The sequence below is a fragment of the Otolemur garnettii genome, unplaced genomic scaffold, assembly GCF_000181295.1.
Source record: "Otolemur garnettii isolate 467f Iridium unplaced genomic scaffold, OtoGar3 scaffold00017, whole genome shotgun sequence".
In the NCBI taxonomy this organism is placed as follows: Eukaryota; Metazoa; Chordata; class Mammalia; order Primates; family Galagidae; genus Otolemur; species Otolemur garnettii.
In genome coordinates, this window is record NW_003852412.1 from 6,577,428 (window position 1) to 6,590,484 (window position 13,057).

At 45.9% G+C, this 13,057-nt stretch overlaps 1 protein-coding gene across 3 annotated transcripts in view; it reads left to right on the plus strand.

The window, feature by feature from the left end:
- The window catches only part of MAP1B (microtubule associated protein 1B), a 103,253-nt gene that overhangs the window by 72,734 nt on the left and 17,462 nt on the right, over positions 1-13,057 (plus strand). For 2 of the 3 annotated variants that reach the window (XM_003785898.3, XM_023510914.1), the window contains 2 exons: positions 5,797-5,879; positions 7,382-7,522. In XM_003785898.3, coding sequence (XP_003785946.1) covers positions 5,797-5,879; positions 7,382-7,522 — 224 coding nt within the window. Of the gene's footprint in view, positions 1-1,073; positions 1,352-5,796; positions 5,880-7,381; positions 7,523-13,057 lie in introns of those variants that run through there. The other variant, XM_023510915.1, reaches the window with a different exon arrangement.

A 13,057-nucleotide genomic window follows, 5' to 3' on the forward strand; every position in this document is an offset into this window, starting at 1 on the left:
TGGGGCAGGGGCAGGGGGCGGCAGGAGGGACAACATGCAGCGTTGGGGCAGGGGCAGGGGGTGGCAGGAGGGCTTCTCTCCCAGCTACAGCCCCTGCCCCAGCACTGACTCTCAGCCCTGGTTACTAGTGATTTCAGAACCCTCCTTATCTTCTCCCTTTCGCACTAAGTAGAAGTAGAATTTCTATTTTCCTCTGAAACCAGTGAGAAGGCCATGTGTGTGTGTGTGTTTGCAGGAGTCTTAAACTCTGTGGCAAAGAGACCCCACAAGCATCCTGGAAATTTATATACATAGAAAATAACATTTTTCTTTAAGAGATTTCAAAATCATGTGGGTTTAGTAAAAACATAAACCACTAAAACAGCCCAACCTTAAAAAACACATACATTCAATTAATCTCTCAGATTTTTTAAAAAGGGAGAAGAAAAACCCCTAGCAATAACTGAGATGTACAGGCTTCTTTTTGAGCTCTGAACACAGCTTTGGGCAAGCGCAAACAAAAGTCTTATTGTCTGAAAGGCCCCTGGTGCTTCCAGGGTCCCCAGACCGTCCTCTTTTGATTTTGAGATGGAGCAGACCCCCTTTTGTCACACACCAGTCTTCTCTGCTGCCCCCAACCCCCACCCAGGTCGGGCCTTCACAGTCATGCTGAGTTTTGTGGAGTGGCCCTGAAAGACGTTTTCTTACGGGAGCAGTAAGTGACACAATCTTGCCATCTCAAGCCCACGCTTTTGCTTCCCTCACACCAGAGCTGAGGGAAGTTAGTTAACTATTTCTGGGGCTGCTTTATGGTTCCCTGTGAGGTGTGGCACAGAGATGGCAGACCTGAATAGTGGGGAGACAGAGTGGGATGGGGATGGGATGCCTTTCTTTCCTGGGAACTTCTTTTCCGAAACAACTGAATGAGACCTTTACAGGCGAGGGTGGTGGCCTCTCCTTCAGAATGCCTGGCCCGCTTCCCAGTGTGAAACATTCCCCAAATATGCAACTGTGTGAGTGTCCTGGCGTCCCAGCTGAGAGCGGCCTGCCTGCCCCCATGGGGATGCCTGGGGGGCCAAGGCCCCAGCTCAGCCAGATGCTGTGGTGGCCTGGCCCCTGGTTACATCGTCCCAGGGAAGAATCTGGCCAACAGTCGGCTGTGACAAGAGCTAGAAGCTTCTCTCTCTGCCTTTAAATCCCCGCCTTCATTCAAATCCAATCTTATAAAAAGGCTTTTGTTGAAGGAGCGGCAATGGCATCTTGGTGCACGTCTGTGCCATTTCTCCTGGGATTTCCAAAGATGGACAAAAAGAACATCGTTGGTTGAATTCCTGGACAAACTGGTTTGAAAATTGGTTTGGGAGGAGGAGAGGTAAACAACAGCTGTCACATGGCATTTGTTGTGTTTGTCAGTGATGAAGCCAAAGAGGAAAGGAACTTCTGGCTAATGGTAAGAAGCCCCCGCCAGGGAGGCCTGGGTAGCAGGCAACCTTATTGTGTGTCTGGGGAGGGGCAGGACGCGTGGGCAGGGGCTGGGCTGCACAGGGCTACTGTTGTTTAGATGTGCCTGTTGATGGGTGTAGTTAGCAAGGTTGGGGCATTGCGTGGTAACAGGAAAGAAGGAGGCTCTGATTTCATTACCATCTTTTGGCGAGGGGGCCACTTCTGTGCACCTTGCTCAAGTCTACGGCTGTGGATTTCTACAGAGTACAGTCAGCATGGCAGTCACACCGAGACCCTGTGCCTGATGATCTGGGTGTTCACATCCAAAGTATGACCAAGGAAATGACTGTTCACGTCTCCTTAGTCATAAGCTTTTGCTTCATTTTGCCTCAACTTCAGTGCTTTTGAAGTTCCTGAAATCTTTGTTTCAAGGAGGCCACTGAGGGAAAGGCCTAGAAAGAGGATAGTTTTATGTGTTTTGCCAATTTTCATTTTATCGCTTGCTTATTCAATTTGATTTTCTTTTGCTTTAACGTTCGATGCACTTGGTTGTCAAAAACAATCAAAAAGCCAAAAAGCGTGGTGTAGTGGCTTTGCACCTATAATCCTAGCACTTTGGGAGGCAGAGGTGAGAAAATCGCTTGAGGCTAGGAATTCGAGACCAGGGTAAGCAAGAGTGAGATTCTCCTGTCTCTACTAAAATAGAAAAATTAACCAGGTGCGGTAGTGTGTGCCTATAGTTCCAGCTACTGGGTAAGCTGATGCCTGAGAATTGCTTGAGCCGAGAAGTTTGAGGTTGCAACGAGCTATGTCAACACCACTGTACTGTAGCCTGGAGACAGAGCAAAGCCCTGTCTCCAAAAAAAAAAGAAAAAAAAAAGCCAAAATGCAATGAGCAATGCCCCCAAGTTTATCATTCATAATACATGAAATTTCTTTCTTACAGTTTATTCTTAAGCCTCAGTTCTGGCTGGGCGTGGTGGTTCATGTCTATTATCCTAGCCCTCGAGGAGGCTGAGATGGATGGACTGCTTGATCTCAGGAGTTCCAGACCAGCCTGAGCAAGATCAAGACCCTGTCACTACTAAACATAGAAAAACTAGCCAGGCATTGTAGTAGGCGCCTGTAGTCCCAGCTACTCGGGAGGCTGGGGCAAGAGGATCACTTGAGCCCAGGAGTTTGAGGTTGCTATGAGCTATGGCGCTCTACCCAAGGGGACAGAGTGAGACTCTGTTTATAAATAAATACATAAATATATTAAACCTCAGTTCTTTGCCTGCTCAAACTGTGTGACATTGCTCTGTTTTGGAGTTTCTTCATTTTTAAGTGTTTGGAATGAATGTCACATCCTTTCTCTTAATTTTACCCAGTTTTATGCAGGCATTCTGCTTCCCTGGCCTTTTGGGGCCAGTGTTCTTCTCCTAATGCTCTCTGGCCTCTTGCTTATTTAATCACATTTCTGATTTTATTCCTTTGGACTTTCCACAGCTCTCCTTTGGCATGTAATGCCTGTTCCTTGTCTGCTCTCCCAAATTCTGGTTCCAGTAACTCGCACCATAAAGCAGTGAAACAGAGGGACTCTAGAGCCAGCTGACCTGGATCCAAATCCTGGCTCCCCCACTTACCAGTTGTGTGACCTGGGCTAGTTAATTCTCTTCTGTTAGACTCATTGTTCCCCACAGAGAAGGAGGAAATCCCAGTATCTGTGTCATAGGGCTCTTCTGAGGATTACATGAGTTGTGTATGTGAAGTCGTATTAGAACAGTGCCTGACACCACTATCGTTCTGCGTGTGCTTCTTTATATGTGATGTGGGATTGATTGGGAAGTACGGGCTGTTAGGACAAGTAAGATGCTGGAGGAGATGGGGCTTGATCATGGCAGTGGTGGTAGGTGGTAAGCATTTCCACATGTTTCTGTTTCTGTTGGACTTCTGGTCCTTGATGTCAGAGAAGAAAAAATATATATATATCGTAAGTTGTGAACTTCGGATTGCTTTCTTTTTTAATTTCCTAACTGCTTTATTGAGATATAATTTGCATACCATACAATGCACTCATTTAAAGTGTACCAATGTTCTGATATATTACCTTATTACTTTTGAAGTTGTGATTATATATAAAAACATAAAATTTACCATTTAAACTATTTTTAAGCGTACGGCTCAGTGTTATTAATTGCAGGTTAATTGCAGGTGAAGGTTGTACAACCATCGCCTCTATTTTTTTTATCACCTCTATTTTAAAACCGTTATCATCACCCCAAACAGAAACTGTAGCTATGAAACAGTAACTCCTGGTCCCCTGCCCTTACTCTCTGACTGTAAGAATTTTCCTGTTCTAGACATTTCATGTAAGTATAGTCATACCATATTTCTCCTTTTGTGTCTGACTTATCTAATTTAGCATACTGTTTTCCAGGTTCATCCATTAGGTTATGGCATCATCAGAACTTCATTCTGTTTTATGGCTGAATAATATACCACTATATGGATATACCACATTTTACCTAGTCACACATAGCTGGATATTTGGGTTGGCTTGCTTTTTTGGCTACTGTGAATAATGCTGCAGTTAGCATTGACATACAAGTATCTGTTCAAGCTCCTGCTATTTTTTTTTTTTTTGAGATAGAGTTTTGCTCTGTTGCCCCAGGATAGAGTGTCTAGCTCTCAGCAACCTCAAACTCCTGGGTTCAAGCGATCCTCCTGCCTTAGCCTTGTGAGTAGCTGGGACTATAGGCACCTGCCATAACAACTGGCTAGTTTTTTCTGTTTTTTTTTTTTTTTTTTTTTTTTGAGACAGAGCCTCAAGCTATCCCCCTGGGTAGAGTGCCCTGGCATCACAGCTCACAGCAACCTCCAACTCCTGGGCTCAAGCAATTCTCCTGCCTCAGCCTCCCAAGTAGCTGGGACCACAGTTGCCCGCCACAACGCCCGGCCATTTTTTGGTTGCAGCCGTCATTGTTGTTTTGGTGGGCCCAGGCTGGATTTGAACCCACCACCTTAGGTGTATGTGGCTGGCGCCTTAGCCACTTGAGCCACATGTGCCAAACCCTGTTTTTTCTGTTTTTAGTAGAGATAGTGTCTCTCATTATCTCTCACTCTATCTCTATTCAGCTCAGGCTGGCCTTGATCTCCTGAGCTCAAGCAATCCTCCTGCCCTGGCCGGAGGATTAATCTCAGCACAGTTCTCCCCAAAGTGCTAGGATTACAGGCAGGAGCCACTATGCCCAGCCTGAGCTTCTGCTTTCAAGTCCACCTAGGAGTGGACTTGCTAGGTCATACAGTAATTATATTTTAGCTTTTTGAAGAAGTGCCAAACTACTCTCATGGAAAACCGTTGTTTTGGTTCTTTTCTCCACTTGTATTTGTGTCCTTCCCTGTCTGTCTCTCTTGGAGTTGTTTCCTCCTGACGTCCGAGCATCACTGTACTTCCAAGCAGCCGCCATGTTCTGGTCTACCCCTCCAACCATGGGTCTCCCTCCTGCTCTTCTGAGGGAACACCCCTCTTCTCTGTCCCTTGTCAGCTGGCACAGCCTGTACCCCCAACTCTGACCACACATCTGCCTGATCAATTTCATCTCATTGTCCAGGAGGGAGAGGCTTATAGAGGGTCATCATAGGCCTCAGTCCAGTTTGGCTGGAGGGCTGGTTAGCCACAGGCTGACTGTGGGATGTCTGAGGTGTGGGAAGGCCGGGGGTGGAGCCAGGCCCTGCAGCGCCTCAGCTCTCTTTAGAACCCCCATCCCACCCAACACCCTGCCATATTCTCTGTCTTCTTTGCTTGTCTTTAGGGGGTAATTTGGCCACCCCATCCTGCAGGAGGGTTGTTCTCCACTTCACTTCCTCACGGTTTCTCCAGTTTTCAGTGAGCAAGTGAATTAATTAATGAATACTCCAACAGACTGTAAGCCTGCCTCAGACAGCCATTCTGCTTGTTGGGCTAATTGTTAGTTGGGGTTTCTGGATGTCATTCATTTCACAATAAGGCTCCTAATTAATCTCAGCACAGTTCTCACCAGAAGAAAGGCTGATAGGGAGAAACATCCCCAATTACCATGAGAAAGGAAGTGTCAAGAGCCCAGTTGAGTTTTCCTGGCATCCACCCTTGTCTCAGATGAAAACCGCCATTACCTCGTGGAGGCTGCCTGGGAGTGTGAGCAGCCCCAGACCACACATCCCCAGATCCGGAGGACCCTGCTACTGTCTGCAACCCTCTTGTGTAGTAGCACAATTATATTCCCCAAGACAGTGCGAGAGTCCCAGTGCCACGTCCTTGGAGGCAGAGAATCTGCTATCTGAGAAGCAGGCGGGGCAGCTTTCACCCTGAAAAGCTAAAAGTCTCCTCCTTTGTGTGTGTCTTTGTGCCTACAGGACAAAAGATCCTTCATCACCGAAGTGACGTTTTAGAAACAGTGGTCCTGATCAACCCTTCCGATGAAGCAGTCAGCACCGAGGTAAGCACTTGGTCCTGCACGGTGTGGGGCAGGGCCACTCCTACTGGAGGGCTGGGCCTGGGGGGCAGGAGATGGGCTCCAGAGAGAGAAGTCCTGGGTCCAGGGATCTCCCTACCTCCCAGTCAGTGGCTGGTTCTCTTTGAGCAGCCACCCTAGGCTGTCCCCCAGGAAGGACAACGTGGAAGATGCTAGCGGAACTTTTGTGTCTGGCGTATCCTACTCAGCATGACGTTGTCAAGGTTCTTCCGTGCTGTAGTGCGTGTCAGTGCTGCATTCCTCTGTGTGGCTGGATAATGCTAGACCACACCTTGTGTCCCTTCCTCAGCCGAGGAACACGGTGATGTCATGATGTCACCAGTTCTGACCTCTTTGACAATCCATTAAGGTGCAAAGTTGAGGAAAGTGATGGGATAGCAATCCCTCTGTGACTAACAGAATCAGAAGCAATTCCAACTAGAAAAAAGCTGAAGAATTAATATGTGTCCAGACAGATTGCCTGGAACAGCTGAGAGAAATCAAAAAGGAAAAACGAGGATTTTTTTTAGAATCCAGGCTTACCTGTGGAGCAGATGGGGCTGAAACGGTTACTTAGGCAACTGTTTTTCGTGGTTAGACAGTGGGGTCCTGGGGCAAGGGGTCACGTCCTGTTTACTTTTGTATCCTCCCCTCATTGCTGGCTGTAATGCGTGGCACGTAGTATGCGCCCAGCATTCACGAAATGGGTTCTGAGCAAATACCTTGGTGCTTTCTGCTGAAGGACAGCTGGCTTCTTGCCATTTAAATTTCACAGAGAGTTCTTTAGTGCAAACCATTTGCAATTCTCTTTCAGAGATTGCTATTCAGGGGCAGCCTTTTCTTTCTGTTCCGTGTCAAGCACCTTGCTGATGTCCTTGGGGACTGCGCTGAGAGCTGCTGCCTGCTTGGTGCAGGGGATGGAAGAAAACGCATCTCGGTTGGGAGGGGCCGACTGGAGACCCCAGTTGGAACCCTATCCTTCCTGAGGAGCAGTTGGGGACCTGGACTGTACATAGTGACTCAGCCTGTGAGATATTCACAAGTCTTTCCTGGTCTGGCAGACCACATGCTGCTAGCAGACACTTCCGAACAGCTGTGGAACAAATGATTGCCAGCTGTGAAGACTGCTTTGAAAAAGAGGAGAAAACTTGAGGGGCAAGTCAGTGATGGCTACTGTCTCAATTGTAGCAAAACTTTGAAAGTGACATTCATGGGCGAGTGGATAACCACACTTGTCAGTTTTGCAGATGATTTCTGTGGTCTGGGCTCTGTCCAGTCCTGTTCTCCCTGTCCCCAGGGGAAGTTAGACTCTCAGAGAAGGGAAGGAATGCTTTTTGTTGGTAATAAACTTCATTGGCTCCAAAGGCTGGCCCTGCCCTGCTGGTGGGATGGCAGCACTGCCCAGAGCCCAGATACCACCCTCTGTGGGTGGAGAGTGAAAATCTTACATTATCTGACCTTCGTTTCCTACATTACCTTTGTTTCAGGTGCGATTAATGATCACCGACGCCGCCCGACACAAGCTGCTCGTGCTGACCGGGCAGTGCTTTGAAAACACTGGTGAGCTCATCCTTCAGTCTGGCTCTTTCTCCTTCCAGAACTTCATAGAGATTTTCACCGATCAAGAGGTGGGTTTCTGTCTGGGAATGTCTAAGCTTTCAGTGGCTTGGTTATTGTCGCCTTAGGCTGCTCTTTGAAAGTGCTGGGGAAGACTCAAGAAGGGGAGGAATGTCACCGCTCTTTTGAAATAAGGGAATCAGTTCTGTGGCTCATCGCCAAAGAATTTAGAGCACTCATGTATAATTAATTGGAATCATTCTTAATGTGCCCTTAATCATTCTTAAAGATGGGAGGGGTTGGAACAGTCAACATTTTACAGATGGCAAAAAGGACGAAGAAACTGGAAATGTTAGAGCCCCAATGAAAAACCAGCTTTCCTGTTTTTTGAAAGAATACTCCAAAGATCTCTTGGGCTTTTTGGTAGGATTTAACTGCCTTGATGTCTTTCAGGACTTGTATTTACTTTTCCAGGCCTACTCACTCATTTAGATTTCTCTTACTTTTAATCCTTGGCCCTAATGCTTGATCTAGCAAGTTCTAGAACAGAAAGCATGTAGCCAAATGGGGCACATTTGGGGACCCAGGAAAAAGTTGGTTAAAATAACTGGACTGAAGCTGGGTTATTAATATTTCTAATGCATATATCTTATTCAAAGACACGGGAAGTATTGAAAACTGTATGAAGTGGATGGGATTTGGTGACATCAGAAAAGATTTTAGTTTATTTCTGCTTGAGACTTCATCTTGGCTGGGAAACTTTCCAAAATAATGTGCCTTTTTCATCTAGCTTATCTGTTTATAGCAGTTACAGAAACCATGCAGGTTTATCACAAGGTGAGTTAGCGCCTGCCTATGGCTGATAGCAGATTTCTGAATGGAGGGGCTGAAAAGAAGAGTTACCACCTCTGTTTACCAACTGTCTTCTTGAGATGGCGGCTGCTCTGTCTCACACGTGCTGTGAAGGACCATGTGTCTTTCTACATTTAATCTTTCTTAGCCCTGTGATACACAGAGAGGTTTCTGTGTACTTTTCATCATTGGCAACAGCTGTAAGCAGACAGCCCCATTTCCTTTGGCTCACCTGAGGGTCAAAGCACAGGTCAGATAATGTACGATTTTCACTCCTCACTGAGGGGGGTGGAATATAAAACCGTGAGAAAGAGCCTAAAAGGTGTGGTGTCACTCACCCTTTTGGGCACATTGCACTAGCTCCCCACAGTGACAAAGGGACCCCCAGGCAGTCCCTTAGTTCTTTTCTCAGAGGCTTCAGGGCTTTCTGGCAGTTGGTGTCTTTACCACTTCAGAATGAAAGCTTTGGCCCTTCCTCCTCCTTGGTATCCATCGCACCTGCATACAGCAAGGGGGCAGGAAATCATTGTTCAACTGTGCTGAAATTCCAGAGCTAGAGCTACAGTTCTCTCTTGGCCGACTGCCCTGAAATTGGTGTGTGATCATTGTAATGTCAGCATCTTTTGCACAGTGACGTCCCTATGTGCCTATTGTAACTCTAGTAGCTCAGGGGTCACGCACACACTAGTATATCTTGCCTAGAGGAAGGCAGAGAGCTCAGAGGCCTGGAAATGGCATGGTGACATGGTCACCAGTGAAGTGGTCTGCCCGGAGGCTCATGTACATACGTGCACATGGATACCTTTCTGCATTCCTGGGCTGTTCTGCAGTTAGTTTCTACCCGAGTCATTGGTGTGTCTTTTTTTGCTGTAAAACCAGAAGAAATATATGAAGAAAATCACAATTTGTCCATCTGGACCCTAAATAATACCTCCCCGCCATACTTGTTAAATAAGGTATAGTGTTATGAATATTGCTGCGTAAGTCATTTTTAGTAGACTACAGAAGTGAAATTTGAGCACAATGGACTGTGCATATGTCATATTTTGTCACGTATAGAAGAAAAAAGAAACGGCCTTAGCTGAAGACTTGAGTTCTGTGGGGTCTGTGGCAGGGCAGCCTCTCCAGGGTTTGTAATCACTGGGGTGGGGTCTTCATTAGACTCAGGCAGGTATTGATCGTTAAGGCCAGAGACTAGGTCATATTCTCTTCTGCCCCTGCCACAGCCCCACATGCTGACATTTTGGAGAAAGTCATGCTCAGTACAGTGGAAAAGGATCTCTGGGGTTGTCCCTGACAGCCTGGGTGGTGGGGAAAGGCAGTGGACGAGGAGGACAGTGGGTGGAATTCACTGTGTTCCTCCCACCCCAACCAAAGCCACTCAGTCCTTATCTCCTTTACATGTGGACATTGAAGAAAGAATGTCACAGCTGATGCAGATTGAAAATCACTGGACTAGATCGGTGGTTACTGGCCTTTTGGAGCTATGATTGCCAAATGTTGCCTTGAAAAAAGAGTTGAGTACAGAATGACTAAGTACCTAAAGGACCTTCAAGGCCATCTGGTGTCCAGCTCTGTTACTTTTATCTACTCCTTGAAACATAACTAGTTAACTCCAGAAACACAATTTGAGAAAAAGAAAAAAAAATTTTTTTTCTTTGCAAGACAGCTAAAAATAAATGGACTGAAAAATGAAACTATCAGTGTTCTTTGAGCTTCGGGTTTTTGGAGTCTTAATCATTGGAAATATAACTACAAAACCAGAACTTACAGTTAGGACAGTTAATTGCCTCACTAACCTCATCCCTCCCTGAAGCCCACGGATGGTGAAACCATCTCCTGGGGGCACTTTTTAGTCTCTCTGTTGGAAAGTGTTCCTTATTTGACTCATTATATCTTGAAGGAAGGAATGTGATCCTTTTTCCATCTATGGTGTCTGACTTATCCTTTGCCAACACTGCCAATTATTTTTTCCCCTCCAGATTAATGGTCTTCGGTTTTACCCACAGTTCTTCATAAAATATTAAAAGTTCCTTATATTCCTTGGTCACTATCCCTCAGACCTGTTTCTCTGTCAAGAAGGGGTGATAGGATAGGTTTAAGGAAACTCAAGCATTTGGTTCTGGTTATATTTTAGAGCAGAGGTTATATATCCAGATGGTTGGATGTATAAGTGCTAAGCTCAGGGACTCAGAGTTGGGCTGGAAATGTTAACTTGGATCCATTGGCATATCAGAGGTATTTAAAGCCCAGAAGATAGATGAAGGGATCCAGAGAGAGAAATGTATTAAGAAGAGGAAGGGGCCCAAGTCAAGCATTTAGTGGCCAATAAGACCAAGGTGAAGGAGCCAGCAAGGGAGACTTGTTTCTGTTTTCTTTGGTCTAGTTTCTCTGAAGTGTCACATCTCAAATTGTACACTGTATTCCAAGAGTCATTAGACCAGGTGAAGATTGTGAGAGTCGGTGGAGAAGTCTAAAAGCACAGTTACATCACCATGCCCAATTCATATCAACAAGGAAAGGATGTAGGCTTTGAGGGGCTCTGCAATTTACATAATTTGGGGGCTCCTTTAAGAGAAAGAAAACACAATTATTAATACACACTTAAGTACAGAGCTTTGGTAGGAGACCGTGCCAGTGAGGGGCTTTGAAGTTTAAGCTTCTTTAGCTTCGTGATAAATCCATTTGAGTGTCAGCTAAAATCCTGGTGTCTTTCCCATGGATACCATTGTTAGGCCACATCTCCCAATCTTGTACTTTACCCTGATGTTTACTGAACCTCACATTTGTCCCTTTAGAATGCCACTCTGTCAGAGTTGACTTAGCCCTCATCATCCCAATGTCAAGAGCCTTTATAAATATCTCCATTCTCCCAGCCCACATTTTGCTATGTCTCCCATTTTCATGGCATCCACAGCTTTTGATAAGCATGTCTTCACCATTTTCATCCGAGTGAATACCTCATAGAAAGAAAACGAGCCTTGAGGTCACCTCTACCTTCCTCCAGGTTGACACTAAGCAGCATTATTTATGTGACTGGCTAGAAACCCACCTAATTCTGCTATCACACAATCAAATGTCTTGCTAAAGCCCAGAGATACGTAGTCTACTGTATTTCCTCATTAGCCAAGCAAGTAACCTAATCAAAAAGGAAATGTAGTTAGCAGCCCATGGTTTAGAAACTTAAATCTTGTTTCATTAATATCATCTGCAGCAAAGCCATTTATTTCCTCCACCTTGCTTCCTCTTCCAGTATGCTTGCATTTAATTAGAAAAAGTAATTTATGGAAAAGATTGTCTTTGCCCCGAAGCAGTGTTTCTCCCAGTCGGGTCTGTCATCCATCTTTGTAAGGCTCTTATTGAGGGTGACAGTCAGCATGTTTGATAAGTATTGGCGGCTTGTGTCACAGCCCAAGTGCACACTCCAGGAAGAAGCATGTGTTGAATTGGCCAAACTTAGTGCTGTTCGACAGATGTCTATTGAGCCTTGTTATGTATTGGGGAAACAAAGATAACTGAGACACAAGACACAGATGTGCTTCCTGCTGTCCAGAGCGTTCAGTATTGTGGGTATAATAGTTACCATTTACTACGGTGATGAGTTCCCCGTTTGTTTACAAGACACCACAGCATCCATGTCTAAGGACTGGTCCCAAGTTTCCTAGCCACTGCTCCCATCGCTGGATCTTCCTCATCATTCTCCTCCACTGGATTGAATGAGCGTTGATTGAGGCCACCGCGGGGTGGTGTTCTTAAGACCCCATCTTTGCCTTTGAGACTCTCACTCTTTACTGTGCTTCTTGGCCCATAGGTCTAGAAGGAGGCTGTAGGAAAATGGGGGCTTCATTTGTGCAGCCCTCAGGATGCAGCAGTTGTTGCCACTATCCATCCAATCTCTTTGACAGCTGGCTCTCTCCAGCCACTTTTGCATTCTTGGCTCACCATGCATGCTATGCTGCTGTTTCTCCAGAGCAGCAGTTCTCAACCTGTGGGTCGCAACCCCTTTGTAACAATGAAAATACATTGCAGTATTAGGAAGGTTGAGAGCCACTGCTTCAGAGGGACCGGGTTTCTCCTCTCTGGAAAGAACCCTGTCCAGCAGTGTGGGCTTTCTTTTCTGCTTTGCCTCATACATCATAGTTTTCCATTCACCAGCCTCTCCTCTCCTGGCTGTCTTTTATGACCTCTGACTTCCCCAGAATTCTGTGCAGCCTTCTTTAATTTGGGGGCCATTTCCTGCAGTTCATAGAAACTCTCTGAGTAAGGATGAAAAGATGGAAAGTAGGGAGATGTTCTCCAAGTCTTGTTGCCTTCTTGAACTTGACAATTACACACTTCACATAAGAAGAGCCAGTGATGGACTATCCCCTACACACAGCTGGATTGTACCCGTGGCTGCCATGCTTCCACCTGGGTGGAATTTCAAAACTGAAAATAAACTAACTTTAATTTTAAAATTTCACTAGGAAAGGTTCAGCAATTTGAGTTGTCCAGATTTGCCCCCTAAAATGTAATACAAAACATAAACAGTCTGCATGGGCTCTGTGTAAAAATTAGGAGCAAGAATAGTGATGGTGATGAAGGTCTGTGCTAATTATGGGACAAGAAGCTGTATTTGGTGTGCATATTAGCTTGACTAGCAAATAATTTTGGGGGGGCTCGGCGCCTATAGCTCAACCGGCTAAGGCGCCAGCCACGTACACCTAAGGTGGTGGGTTCGAATCCCCAGCCCGGACCCGCCAAACAACAATGAT